This window comes from Zonotrichia leucophrys, chromosome Z (assembly GCF_028769735.1).
Source record: "Zonotrichia leucophrys gambelii isolate GWCS_2022_RI chromosome Z, RI_Zleu_2.0, whole genome shotgun sequence".
NCBI classification, from domain to species: Eukaryota; Metazoa; Chordata; class Aves; order Passeriformes; family Passerellidae; genus Zonotrichia; species Zonotrichia leucophrys.
The window spans coordinates 7,288,489-7,303,415 of NC_088200.1; the positions used below are offsets into that span (position 1 = coordinate 7,288,489).

General features: G+C 40.9%; 1 protein-coding gene across 1 annotated transcript in view; it reads right to left on the reverse strand.

Moving 5' to 3' along the window:
• Window positions 1-608: 608 nt before the first annotated feature.
• The window catches only part of KIAA1328 (KIAA1328 ortholog), a 172,595-nt gene continuing 158,276 nt past the window's right edge, over window positions 609-14,927 (reverse strand). Inside the window, exon 11 of the mRNA XM_064736180.1 lies at window positions 609-4,656. Coding sequence (XP_064592250.1) covers window positions 4,440-4,656 — 217 coding nt within the window. The 3' untranslated portion in view covers window positions 609-4,439. The remainder of the gene's footprint in view (window positions 4,657-14,927) is intronic.

Here is a 14,927-nt window from a genome sequence, read left to right on the forward strand (position 1 = left end):
TTTTTTATCTGAATTCTGCTTTCAAACACCCTAGTCAGGGATCCTCATGAAAGCTCTGCTGCACAGCTATGCCAGAGATGCTTGAGCTAGATGTCTCTCAGCTACATGGAGTCACAATATTGTAAAACATTTATTGTCACTGTGAGCAGACAAGCCTTCCAGTGATGCAGGAGCAGGTCAGGATGGGGGAGGCATTTTCCAGAGGAAAGCCACCCAGTCAGAGCAGACTACATTGCTTCTGCTGGTTTAAATCACCTCATTCAATATTCCGTGTTGTCTTATGTAGCATGCAGTTATGTAAATTTATAAATCATACACTAATTAGCACACAATTTCATAAATTTAGTAACAGTGAAAAAGGAGGTTTCTAACTAACCAGGCTGTGCTCTCTCCCCCACAGATGGTACAAATTCAAACACAGCCTGGAGGTCATATTTGAGAAATCTCTGCTGCAACTTCTAGAGTTTAACCCCGGGCTCACATGCACTTTTCAAGGGCTGTCTTTTGGATATCTCAGGCTCAATCTCTCTGAAGTGCAGCTAAGCTCATTTCTCTCCTTCCTTAAAACCAAACTTCCACAGCTCATTGGATCAGTGCAAATTTTATTTGTTTATTCTGATTCTTGCTCTCCAGTTTCCTATCCTTCAGCCATCTAAGTCCCCATCCCTTGCAAGCATTCAAGTTCAGTCCATGCCCTGGGTTATACCTGGGTTCTGCACAGTTGCTCTCCATGTGCTCTGGCCTCCCTGCCCAGCTGCTCTAAAGGGGAGATGCTAAAGCTAGGTCAAGGTAATTTCCTTCTTTCCCTCATTTGCCAAGCATGCCTTGGACAGTAGTTCCTCAAATGCAGGAACATGATTTGGAAAAGGGTGTGGAGTCATAAGGCTCTTATGGGAACAAGTGTTTGAAAACATTTCTCACTTTAAGATACAAGCACACAATTGTCCTTCACCTGCTTATTCTAGTTTAACAACTTGGCCCTGCCCTCTGGCACACTCCCACTTCATCTCCACCTTTGGTACAGTCAGCTGCCTTGCATCTTTATCCTTTCTTGCCTTCACCTCCATCCTTTCTTCCTTATTATTTAATTCACTTTTTTGTCCCAACACATGGTGCTGGCTCTTCAATTTTCTTCTCCTTTGTATTTTGAGACCTCTCTCTTACTTCATGCTCCAAAGGAGGCCTTGCTCCTTCTCACAGTAAGACCCATGTCCTGGAGAGGAAGAGAAGGCTTAAAACAAATTCTTCATGTATCTTAGCACACTGGAGACTCAGAACATAATATGATGTGATGTTGTGGGAAGTGGAACACATTGTCAATGGCAGTATTGACAGCTGAGCTGGACAAAAATCAGAGCATAAGCCAAATAAAAGTCTGGAAGAATAAATTAAACCCCCAGATAATTTATTAGATTAAGACCTCACATACACATATAAATACGTGCTCAAGATGAGATTCAACAGCAAGACTGGAAAGGCTAGAAATGAAAAGGGTGTGATTATTACAGGTCTGTGATGTGCAAGGTGCACAAAAGCAATAACTACACAAACAGCCAGCAAGTGTGTGTGCACGAACCACGTGGGAAGGACACAAACTGAAGGCGTGGGTAGGAGCCTTAGCAGCAGTCGTGTTATTCCACAAAGCCCCATGGAAAACACAGCCTGATGTGCAGCTGAAGGATATTCACTGGGAACACTCTGGACAAACAGTCTATGCTGGACCAACTCCCCGGCAGCAGCTCCCAATATAGAAGCTCAAACTTAAAAGGACACTGTCATGTCATTGCTTTTGCTAGTTTAATTTTTGCATTTCCTCTACTGTTTTAGCAGATGGAAAACAATTCCCCTCCCAGTACCAACTACTGATTTTGTCCTTTCCTATTTGACAATCATTGATTTTTTTTTCTAAGGCTATAAATGTTTTAATAACTTCAACTTTGTAGTGCCTCATGGCAAAATATCTTTGCTTGCACTGACTGCTAAACACTATTCCTAATGTACTGCTGATAACTAGACCAAGAGCCAGTATTATAAAAAATTACTTTCCACAGGCTCTATGAAATTAATAGCTTTTGTTTCTTTTGTCCACATCTCATAGAGAGTTAAAGCATACAGCTCTTCACCCATCAGGGATTTCAACCATCTTTTACTAGAAAACTTTGATTCACAAAGGTGTGCCCCCTGTATAGGTCTGACTGACAGACAGCACCTTCAGCATAGAGCCCACAACCCTGACAATGTCCTTTTAAAAAGAGCTACAACCAAAAAATATAGATTCAAGCCAAAAGTCACCTTGAGAAGTAGAATTTTTTAAGTGTTCATAAGAAATCTCAAAGCATTAAATATTGGCACCCACAAAAGAATCAAAGAACAAAATGCTCCCATGGAGCGTTCTCAACACAAAGGCACCTTTCAAGAAATATACATGTAGTTTTTTGCTGTTTTGAAAGGTCAGTTAGTATTTATCAGAAAAGGCAATTAAAGTTTCAGTCAAACTGGAAAAGAGACAAGAAGCAATTGGAGTGAAATCAGAGAACTCTTTATAAATGCCAACACTTAAAAAAACACCAGCAAACCTAAAAAAACACCATGAAACAACCCCAAACTCTAAGATCTGTGTGACAGTTATCCCCAAATTTCCTGCTGGTCCTTGTATATTTTTCTCTTCTTTCTCCTCCTTTTTCCTGCCCTCTTTAAGCAGCACACTACTCAGCCAACAGAATAAGAAAACTTATGTTCCCATCTGCTCTACCTGAGCCAGGGCACTGAATATGTCTTTGGGGCCCTTAGCAGATACCTGGGCCTTCACAGGCTCAGGGAGTAGAAGAAGAGGGACATTCAACAGCAGATGGACATATTCCATAAAACTGTAACACCTCACTAGAAGCAGGACAGACCATGCAGGGACTTGCCACAGTAGTAATTTTCTGATCCAGCAATGCTGCTTTCCTCCTTTAAACTCCCCCAAGCAGCTTTTAAAATTCAGCTGGGATGCACAGAAAGGATATCACCTAATTTGTGATTAAGACTGGGCCTGAACAAAGCAGCCCAGAGTAACCTGAGGTTCCTCTTCCCCTTCTCTCTCCTTTTGTTTCACTGATGGAGCACGGTGCTGCCAGGGGCTGCGGTGCTCTCGTCTGAGATCCACCTTGCAAAGCATCACACATTGCACAGGAGCAGCGTGGGGAGGCAGGCAGCAGCCATACCCCAAGCATCAGTACAGCAACTCAACCCAGCCATTAAGATAAGCAGGGTTGCCTAAAGAGATGGTCTGAGGAGCAGTACTGGCCCATGAAGTGGTGTTTGGGAGCAAATGGCCTAGAACTTGCCCGTACTGGATCAATTCTACCTTTCCCTTGCTGCAATTTTACTGTGCAAAATGAGTATTTTAGTCTCATATTTCTAGGAACACATGCCGGTGGCTACTGTTACAATAAAATATGAACACTGCATTGTGGAGAAAATGACCATTAATCCTGTAATGTGCAATCATTTTTACCAATTCGGCACATTTCTTTAAATAACCAAGTACATGCAGTAGATGGAAATGCATTTAAATAAACTGAAATAGATACAGCATGAATAATTAAAGCTGGCAGGAAAGTGTGCATTGTGAGCTGCTAGTGGAAATAATTACTGATTTGTCTTATTTACAATGGAGCCTGGATGCAGGATCAAAATAGTGCAAGTTAGTGAAAATGTCTTAAGACTGCTCTTGTGCTAGCACTACTATGTATTTCATCTTGAAAAGTACATCAAATAGGTTTTGGATCTCTACGATGTCTGACTCTGTTCTGCTGTTTCAGGGTTACATTACCCAGCACATAAACTCTGTCAAATAGTACTGATTTAAAGAGGAATATAATTCAAACCTGTGCCTAGTACATCAACCTGCAACATCGTCTATTAACATTATCAGACACTGTAGAGTTGAGCTTACAATATATCCCCTAAAAACTCAGTGTGTTAAATATCAGAATGTTGAAGGAAAAAGTAGATCATAAAATCAGTGAAAAAGTACTAAAGTGCTTGTACCTTTATAATATGCCAGGTTTTAAACAGACTTGTTTAATTAGAAAATAATCTACTTTGAACATGCTGGTTGTTGAATGTTGGGCAGTTCTTGCAAACTGCTTCAGAGTGGAAAAAAATCAATAATGAAATATACTTCCGATATAAAGCTGGCAAAACTGTGACTTCAATGTATTAGAAAATGTTGTAGATTTTTAAAAAATGCTATTGTAAATTGATTACTTGGCACATGAAAGGTTTAGGAAAAAAGTTAACACTTTCTGATTGGCGTACCCCAACAATATACTTGCATCATGATCACTAAATCCAAAATGAACCTGGATGCTAATTAGCTATGTTTTAGAAGAGGGAAAACAAGCAGTGATCACTCCAGTAATTTCAGAGGAAGTGTGGACCAAGGAGCAGTGTCAAATGAAGAAGATCTCCTCAAGGAGCCGGCTCTCCTCCAGCTCATCTGCTCTGCTCCTGGGGCTGCAGGGGCTCTGGCACCAGGAGGAGGACAGCCTGTGGCTCGCGCAGCAGGGCGGGTGCGGTTTGTTCCCGTCACAAGGTTCCCAGCAGAGCTGTCCTGGAGCTGATATTGCGCTCACAGACTCCACCAGGCCAAGAAGAGAGGCTTGGTACCTACAGAAACACACCAAGAAAACAGAGCTCTGTTAAGATCACAGCACCGTGCAGGAACTGCCTCCAGTTTTCCTGCCTCCATAAATCAGACCAGACCTAGATTTGTTTGACAGGGGCCACTGGCACAGAATGCATTTTGCTGTATGGACTCCTGTCAGTAATGACAACACAGAGCTACTGAAAAAGAGGCAAGCAAAGCATGGGTGCTCAGGTTATTTTAGGCTGTTTCATCAGCTTTTCCTTTTGAGGTGTGTAATGTCTTAGTTGCACTCTGGAGACTGAACACAGACCTCAGAGAGATGACAGCCAAATACACCAAACAAGGCAGACCCACACTGGTAATGGTAAAGTGACTTATACACATGCTGCACTCTTTTTTTTGAATAGACCTCCACACTTGATTTAGTTTCTCAGGGATTTGAAAGCAGCAGGAGACTTTATTATTATTATTACCACAAACTACATGTGCTTCCTGTAAATCTCTGTGTACTATATAGAGTCTGTCTGGTGGAAGCAGTGAAGGAATAGAATCTAAGCAAGGCAATACAGAATCAACGCTTGAGGCACCATGAGAAAAGGCAAAGGTGCTAAGCATTACTCAGGTTGTCCTTTAAGTAAAAGTACAGACATGAGGGAAGGTTGCAAGCCAATATGATCTGGTAATGCTCACTGAATAATGGCAGGTACTTGAGACAGAGACTTTCTATTAATATTCACAGGAGACAAGACTTGATCTAAATACCAGCACAGGATTGATCATTACAATATATTTCCTCCTGTCCAATTTTAAATGTCTTAAACAATACCATTTCCACTGCTTCCCTAGGGAGCCTGTTCTCCAGCGATATCTCAGTGATATGTAAGAGATATCACTCCAGAGTTTTACCCAAAAATCCCTTTGTTCCACACTGTTGTTAGCACCCACCTGCCTAATCTTCCCAACCCTAAAGTGATTCACACATTCAAAGGCTTCCATGCACAAAACATTATTCACATTATTCACCCAAATGAAATTATCAGCACAGGTGATTGGATCCATAGGGTATCTCTCTTGTAAACAAATAGTTCATCTATAGCATGAGGAAACATCTCAAGCTGGTCTCTGCTTTGAGAAAAGCCTCTGTTTTTACTTTTGTGACTGTAAGAACCTAGAAAGACTAAACAACTAAGACAGCTGTAGGAGGTTTCTCAACTCAGATGGGATGAAAAATCCTTAAGAACAAACATCTACAACAGCTTATGGATGTGAGATATTAGCAGTGGCCCATGTACCTCCTAAAGGCAGACTCCCACCTGTGCTGTCCAACAGCCTTGTGCAGCAGCAGCAGGTAAAAGGCTTTCCCACCCGAACTAGCCATGCCATGTAAAACACCCTTCTTGATCTCCACAAGTAAGTGCTACATCCTATCCATCACCGGAACACTATCACAGAATCATTTAGACTGGAAAGTACCTCCAAGGCCATCGAGTCCAACATTTGACTGGTCACTGCCCTGCCAACCAGACCAGAGCACCGGGTGCCATGCGTGCTCATTTCCTGAAAGTCACCAGGGATGGTGACTCCACTGCCTTCCCAGGCAGCCCATTCCAGTGCCTGACATGACAAGCTAACTCATTGTTGTGTCTGAGACACAGAACCACTCCCTCAGCTCAAAGGAGTTAGCAGAGGCACTGATGGGTTAATACCAACGCTAATGGTGACTACTGAAGTTATGCTATAAAAGCTATTTCTTTCCATTTTTATTGTTTTTTCCAATCTGATGGTCAGTGTCATTTCTAATACAGTCTGACTTGACACTACTGCCTAGCAGGGCTCTCTCCTGTTTGACTACAGGTTGTTTTATTTTCCTGAAGATGTGTTAGATTTAATCTCACTCACAATCAAAAAGCTAATTTGCAAATTTATTTTCCACATTTTAAGCTTTTCTTTCTATTATCTAAGTAGCAAAATATGAGTGGCTCAAAATGAAAAACTACAGCTTTTGTTTCAACTGGATCTTGTTCATGGCTAACCCTAAGCAAACGTGATGTCTTTTAGTTGCCCTAACAAAAAAGTTCAGAAGGATGTGGAGTTTTGGGTAGCCAAACCAGATAATTTTAGAGAAATCTGTTGTTTGTACTATCATTCAGAAAGTACCCTTTAAAAACTGAAACTCCTCAAAGATATTTCCAACATAAAATGGAATGAGCTGCACTGATAGCAAGAACTAGCGCACAGATACATGAGATTTTTCACATGGAGAAAGTTTAAGACTAGACTCTATATAGATATACACATATGGTTTGAACCCCAAAGAAACCCAGTTAAAACACACTCTGCTTTCATTAGCCACACCTAAAACTTCTTTTTAGATTAATCTAGTCTAGCATACAAATGCTTATCTCCTCTGACGGCAGTGCTATCATAAAATTTCAATTTGTCCAGCAGCCACATGCAATCACAGATTAGGCAGGGGAAACCAAACCAGCCAGTACATTTACAGCAAACGTGCAGGCCCTAGATTTCAGCAGTACCTTCGAGTTCATTTCTTCTGCAAGTTTATCTAAGTTTTACAGCATTTCTGCTATCAGGAAAGCTAAATGATTTGGCAGATTACAAGCGCAGCAAATAGCAAAGATTATGTAAAAGACCAGGTGTTGTAAATCAGTCTATTTGACACCATAGTTATATATGCAATAAAGTGAATGAACTCTGCTAACAGAGCACTATCTGATAAAGAGAATGCTCCTTGCAGGTATTTAGTGTTTAATCCCAGGATAATGGTTTGCTGGGTTCGTCTAAGCAACATCAGACAGCATCTGGCTGGAGGCAACAGAGTACACCTAGAATGGTTTGAAACTTGCAAAGACAATTTTCTCACAATTTATTTGTAACCCAATATTTAAAAAGACAAAGTCAGAATGCTTGAATCCAACTTTCTCTAAAACCAGGGTATGTATTCTTTGCATGACTTGAATAAAAAAAAAAAAGTAAAAACAGGCTTTATTATTATTATAATGCTTAATGGCTTCAGTGAAGTCAAAGTTACAGGATCACCCACACAAAAGTCATAACATTTCAAACAGGAAAAATTATTTTGCAAACTTGGTTTGTGAATAGTGAATGCTCTTTTAAAGGAAACTAATGGCCAAGGGTTCCCTTGTGTTGTTACTGCTTCCAGAGGAGAAAAAAATCCCAACATTCTGCAGAAGTACCAGCACTGTACATTAAGCCACATATAGAAATTCCTCACGTATAGATGTTCAACCAAGCAACCAAATGTCCCATCTGTGCTGGTGCTTACTCACATTTTCTTTGATAGGTTTTGCCCTCCCAACAGAGGGAAAATGGCATGGGCAACTGTCCCTTTAAGGATGGTGATAATTCAGTCTGTCCTCACTTTTTTGGTACATTTGCCAGTGTGCTGGAAGGTCAGTGAGCAAGGGGAGTGTAACCCAGGTTCTTGTTAATGGATCTCTTGGAGTGGATTAAAATGAAATGTCACACAGTCCAATGGGTTAAAATATACTCAGGCTCAGTGGGAATGCCCAGACACCTCCCCTACGTGGGGGGGAACTTTCATTCCTCTGGTGGAAGGCCCCAGAAATGAGTCTGGGGGCACTTAGGGAGTCTTTGATAATTTATGATCCCTTCTCAGGGATTGCCTCTCATTTGAGCCAATAATGCTCCATCAGCTCTTCCCTGGGGGGAAGAGGGCAGTTTAACAACTGAGGGAGTTATGTAAGGAAGAGCAATTAGCATAGCAAGAAGCACCATCTCGCCTTGCAGGATCCAGGCTGTGATAGTTCACCTCTTCTGTCTCATGTAGACTAGCACATGTACACCCAAAAACTCACGTCCTCCCTCGAGAGATGCGAACCTGTCCTCCGCAAAGCGCCCTGGCACCTCCGCAAATGGGCAAATGTTATGAGTCATTAATCATTAATAGTCCAGTCTCTCACAGCAGCATCTCCGCAACAGACTGGAAAATAATCTCTTTTTTTGACACTTCTCCGATGTATACTTTTTCATCTAACTTTAATGAGCTTGAAAGTCTGCATGTTTCATCATGGGAGAAGAAAATTTCTAAGGTCTACAAGTTTGCATTAGAAGTCTAACTGTTTAGACAGATAAAGTTTCGTAAAAGCAATCTTCTAAAGTCTCCAAAAAATTCATCAGGAGACAGAACACTAAGAACTAGAGTAAAAAGTAGAAAGAAGGCAGGGCCATAGGCAAGAGAATAGAGACAAAAGTAGGGAGACTAGACCATAGAAAGCTTTGAAGCTCTTCTTTCAGTGAAGAACTCTTACCTTTGCTTTTATTCTACAACATAGAACTCCAAATACATCTCACAGAGCAGCACAGAAATGCTCAGTCTGGGAGGCTGGTACAACTGGGATCAAGCTGGTCCAGTTGGGTCAGAGCACAGCTGTGACCTGGGTAGCAAAATCCACCCTGGTCAGGCATTGCGCAGTGCAGTGAAAGCATTCCCTTCATCTCCTGTGCATTACTAAAACAGGCTGCTAGAATTCTATCTCCTCAGCCACGTAAAACCCTTTTGCAAATTTTATTAGAAACTCTCAGCACTGGCTCTTAATTAAATAAGTATCTAGTAGAGTTTATAACTCTTAATGTAAGAGTTTTTTAGTCTATCACTAAGATAACAGGAAACATCATAAACCATTATGATTCAGAAGAGATCATTAACCATTCACATTTTGAAAAGGAAAACAAAAATAAACACAAGATGGCACAGTCCCAAATCCCTCTTTCCACAGTGTGTCTTTTTTGCTGCTCAAGCAGCAGGAACACAGCTCTCTGAACGCCTACAGGTGCATCTTACTTTGTCCCATGTTTCCAAACTGAATGGGAAGGAAGGCTTTCACGTTTTTATGACAACCACACAAATACTGCTGATGCTCTGGGAACCGTAAGATCACTTATGTCCAGGATGGTTGGTAAGAAATTACCTGAAACTACTTGGTATTCCTCCTGATAAAACCTACAGGGCAATCAGAGCTCAGACAGTCCCACAATGTACAGTACCTAAAAAATGGTCACGTTATGCAAGAGTGATGCACAGAACACATAACTGTGCAGGACGTTAGAAAGAACAGTGCTCTTGAAGACCTGCTTGCCCCAACTGGCTGAACAGTGATGTTTATTTATTTAGACATTTGGGATATGCCAATGGATCTTTAATATTTATCTATTTCCCACTGCTGGTAAAATATATTATATTCTTACACATTGTCCAATTTTTAAACTACAGTATTCTATTTTCATATCATACAGTCCCATTGAGCTATTAATACCATTTGTTCCTTCCTGAAAAAAAATAGCACAACTTCAACAAGTTTGATATTTGGAGAGAGAATCTCCTTATGAGACAAAATAACTAAATTTATTAGAGTCATAAATACTCTGGCAGTAAAATATATGTATATTTCTTTAAACAAGCTGTGTCAGATAATATTTGATCACTATATTTAGAGACATCTTTTCATTTACAGTCTCTGAAAATTTATTCACCAACCATAAACATGTAGGAAACACATGGAATGTCTCTTTGCAAGGTGATGGCATTTCAACAAAGCATACTGGCAATACAGTTTTGTAGCTGTATAGGCTTACTTTATTTAACTGTATATACCAGAGGAAATAAAAAGGTTTATTTTTATACTACTGCTTATATTTTCAACATAAAGTTCAAAGTGATTTACTAATGTTACATGAATTGCCTTTGAATTACGGTACAGTATTGTGCCTAAGTACAAAGCCTAACACTATTTTGTATTCATAAAACACCACCTGCCCCCAAGCACTTTACAAATGCTAAATACAGCTAAAACCACATTCAAGGGGTAGGGAACAGACCCATTTTACAGAAAATTAAACAGTTTATTGTTATGATAGAGCAAATATCAAATCACTGTTTGACTGGAACAAACAGGACAAATAAAAGCAGAGGAAAAACAGATGCACATAAGAAGTGGCCTGAGCAGTCAAACTACCTGAAACATGAAGACACCACACTACTGATACAACCTGGGGTTAAATGGAAGAAACAGTCAATCACCCAAGCTAGCCCAAGCTCTACACGAGAAGGGAAGAACTCAACCCAAATTAAAGGGTCCTAAGGACTTCTTGCCATCTTTAGTCTGGCATCCACAATTACAACATAAGGGATGAGAAATTATCTCCACAGCTTGTTCTTTCAATATCCATGTACCAACCCACTGTCCATAAATTTGCCTAACTGATTTTTCAACCAGCAGTTTCCAACATGTTCTGTGACAGCAAGCTCAGGAAGTTCACTGCTGTTGACAGACATAATTTTGTTTTCTGTTTTAATACCTTCCCAGTTTTGCCTTAAGGACTGACTGCAGTTAAGCCTCTTTCACACGGTGGAATCTGGTAAGAAACAGCTGCACATTCAATTTATCCACCACCTTCACAATCTTGCACCCCTGATAATTTTCTCAGTCTTTTCCTATCCAAAGTCATTGCTTCTTGGTCTCTCCTTAAATTGGTTCATCCTGCTGATCAAATTAATTGTTCTGTGCACCTTTCCTAGCTTCCACTACAGCTTTCTTGAGAAGCAAAGACCAAGCAGAATCAAAATGTGGGTACAGCAAGACCTATGTATCCACAAGCTGTTGAGAAACTCCAGAAAGGTTTGAACTCCACAAATCCTAAACACATACTCTGAGTTCAATATCATGTAGGCACAGTGTTGATGACTCTTCTCCAGGTAAATTACAGTTTCATTCACTCTGTTTTAATTTGCCTTTCTGGCGTTGTTTGCTACTGACATATCATTGGGCTACCTGAAAGAACTTAATATCTAAACACATGAATTTATTAGGTCACTCAAGACATTCTGCTGTTCACTTCTCACTCCAAGTCATTGATGAAGAACAGGCCAGTGAGTTCCTGGGGGAATCCCTCTGCTAACTCTAAAAAATGAATATTAAGTCACTTTGCTTGCTATCATTTAACCACCAGTAAATCCCTAGAAGGAACTGTCCTCTAATCCTACAGAAATTTGACTTCTTTAGCAATTTTTGGTGTGGAACCTTGGCAAAAGTCTTTTGAAAATCCATAGGGCTGAGCTGATACCTCAGATTCTTTCTTCCTCACTTCCCGCTCTGTGAGAATAATCCAAGTCTTAGCCAGCAGGCTATTTGGCCCAGGAAACCTGAGCTGAATATGTCAATGAACATTAGAGGTTGGATGGGTAGGAAAAGAAAGCTGAGAAAGAGAACGTGGTTTTGCAGTCGTTCTCACATCAGGAAGGCCACACATCAGGATAAGAGAGCTTGTCCTTCATGTGTGAAATGCACCTTCAGTGACCAAAACACACCCTGAGGGGATATTCCCCTGTACTGAATGCCAAGACACCAAAACTGAAAGAAACCACAACACAGTGAAGGACAATTCATGAGGCTGAAATATCAAGAGAAGGAACACGATTAAACTGAGAATTCAGAGACAAAGGGACTGTGACAGCCTAACATTCCCATTTTACTTTCCAGCAGGCTGGAACTCAGAGCAGATACTTCACTGTGGGATACAGGAGGAGGCAAATTTAACAATACTATATATGTATTTAAAACAAATCCAGGTGGAGAGATACTTCTCACCTCCAACAGGTCTGTATCTTTCAAAAGAATTTCAGAGTTTCTTAGTTCTTAAAGAAAAAGATCAGACTGCAGAATATTTCAAAGCAATTAAAAAAAGATCTGAGCCTTTTATTTAAAATATATCATACAATGTAAAACAGAATATATTTATACAGTGTCCTCAGCAAGAGCCTCCTGGAGTGCTGTAAAACCCACACCCACGTAATAGAGAGCTTACACTATCAGAGACTTTTAGAGAGCTCTCCGAGGCAGTATTCACAGAATCATAACCTAGAGAAGGAAAAGACTTATTAGACCATCCAGCCCTCTCCCTGCTGACAGAACTGCTCCCTGCAGTGTGCTTCCTCACATTTGTTGCTAACAATCAGCCTCTCTCTACTCTCCTTGGGAAGCCATTCCACAGCCAAATATATCTCATGCTATCATTACCATTATTACTTATTTATGGGCCACGGTATAACCTAAAGGGCCTTGATCAGGATCAGGGGGACCAACTCCAGTACCACTTGTAAGAGCACTCCTCTCTCCAAAAGAGCACACAGTCAAAAGAGGTAAGCCCAAGCCCAGTGGGAAACATATAACATACCATTAAGGAGAACAGAATAGTATGGGAAGTGTCACAAATGTCCAATGAATTTTTGCTCCAGAGTTTGATGGGAGGGAAAGGTATGTGTCACGAATAAGAACATCTTTCTGATAGTCACCTAAACAAAGAGGGTTTTCTTCCTCCAAACTTCACCCTATTAGTTATGGCTAAAGATTGGCATAGAACAGAGAAATCAGTCCTCTTTTTTTGATGCAAATACACCTCAAGTATTCAAATGTTACATTTTTTCATTCTGCTCTAGTCTCAGTCAACATTTACCTGAGCCACACGTATTTTAATATTCTCTCATAAATCAATACCTCTAGCATTGCAACAGATTTTGCCACTCTGCTTCCATCTTTGACAATTTTTTTTCCGGTAAGCAATCACCCAGAAATAAGCACCATATCCCCTAGAGGGGCTGCACTGAAAGAGAGAGGAGATCAGCTCCCTCCAGCACTCACGCAATGCTTGTCAGTGCACATTCAGCCCTTCTGGTGCTGCTTCTTTGCTCCACAGGTCCCTCCCTTACCTCTAGGGCTTGCAGAGCAGTGAATTCAATGCCTCCTTTTCTTGGGTTACTAACAATTATCACCAAATTGTGGGGAAAGCAGCATCAGAGATTACACCCCTTGCACAGGAGAATTTGGAGAGAAGCAGCAGAATTGAGTAACAGTATCACACGTCTGCTAACTGAAATGTGATGTGCTTGGCAGTGTTCTGGGATGTTCTCCCTTCCCAGTATAGTACACAAGAACTAAAGAGGACTTGAAAGAGGCTGAGGTCTCTGGTGCGCCCCTGGCTGTTGGCATACCAATCAGTGCCAGTGCTCTAAAGGACACCAGATCCAGCAACAGCATCTGAAAAAACTTGAGCCCTAAGGCAGGGCTGATAAAGACATTTTTTTCCCCCCAGTTTTCATCCTGGCTTCACCTATGGTAGCATCCAAGCAGCTGTCATTACTGAAACAAAGAGTTACTGCTGCTCTCATTCCTCCTTGCTACACTGCAGGACATTTTCACTTACTTGCTCCTCAGAGGCCAACACCTGCTTTCCTCACCTTTCCACATTCCCATCTCAGTGCTCCCCATCCAGTTATCCTACCTCTTTGCTGCTGGTAACTCAGCCTTTGTTATTTCCCCATTGGACTCAGACACTGCTGCCCTGTTATCAACCTGACAAATAAAATTCAAAGTGCTGCTTCATTGTTCTTGCCTCTGTGTGATTTTAGTAGTTAAATAATAACTAACTAACTAACTAACTAACTAAAGACCAAGAATAAGAAACACCACAGATCATTTATTTCAAGGTATGGCTGCAGGCTGCAGCTGAATTGGCATAACTGAGGTTGCAATAATTCTGGAAGGGGGAGGGTGAACTACAACATGAGTGCTGGGAAGTAAAGAAATCTTTTAAATCAGATCTGTCAGTGATAGAAGAATAATTTAGAATGAAGTTTTTTGTACAAAAGAGAGAAATTACAGAACCAGGTAACTACCACAGAGTTTAACAACCACCTTCTGCAATCACTCTGTTTGTATTGTCCTTCTCTCCCCTCCCACACAGCCGTTTCTGTGTCATCAAGTCTGAAAGCTCTTCAGATCAGAAAATGAACCTTGGTGTATGTACAGCACCTGGGGCCCTGATTCTGCTACGGTATTACATAACAACTTTGCACTTCAGAGCACACTTAGCTTTTATTCCTTTTAAACACTCTATCATCACAGCACATCTTCAGCAAGATCTTCACCCTTTATTGTTCTGGGCCAAAACTAAGCTGTCATCATCTTTTCTGCCATACTTCATCCCCCTACACCTCTTGCCTTAAGAGCCTTTCTTTTCAATTTTTTTACTCTTGCCAGTTTGTCCCCAAGCATCCTTCCCCTCAAAGCGAACTCTAATTCAATGAATCATCTTCAAAATTGTACCTTTTCTTTTACAATATACTAAAGCTTCTGACAAAGGATTGCATATGTAACTCATGGTATAGTCCTGCACCTCCTCTCTGCCAGTCTCAGTGCTGCTCCCCAGTTTTGATTTCTTTTCTGCTTTTCATCTC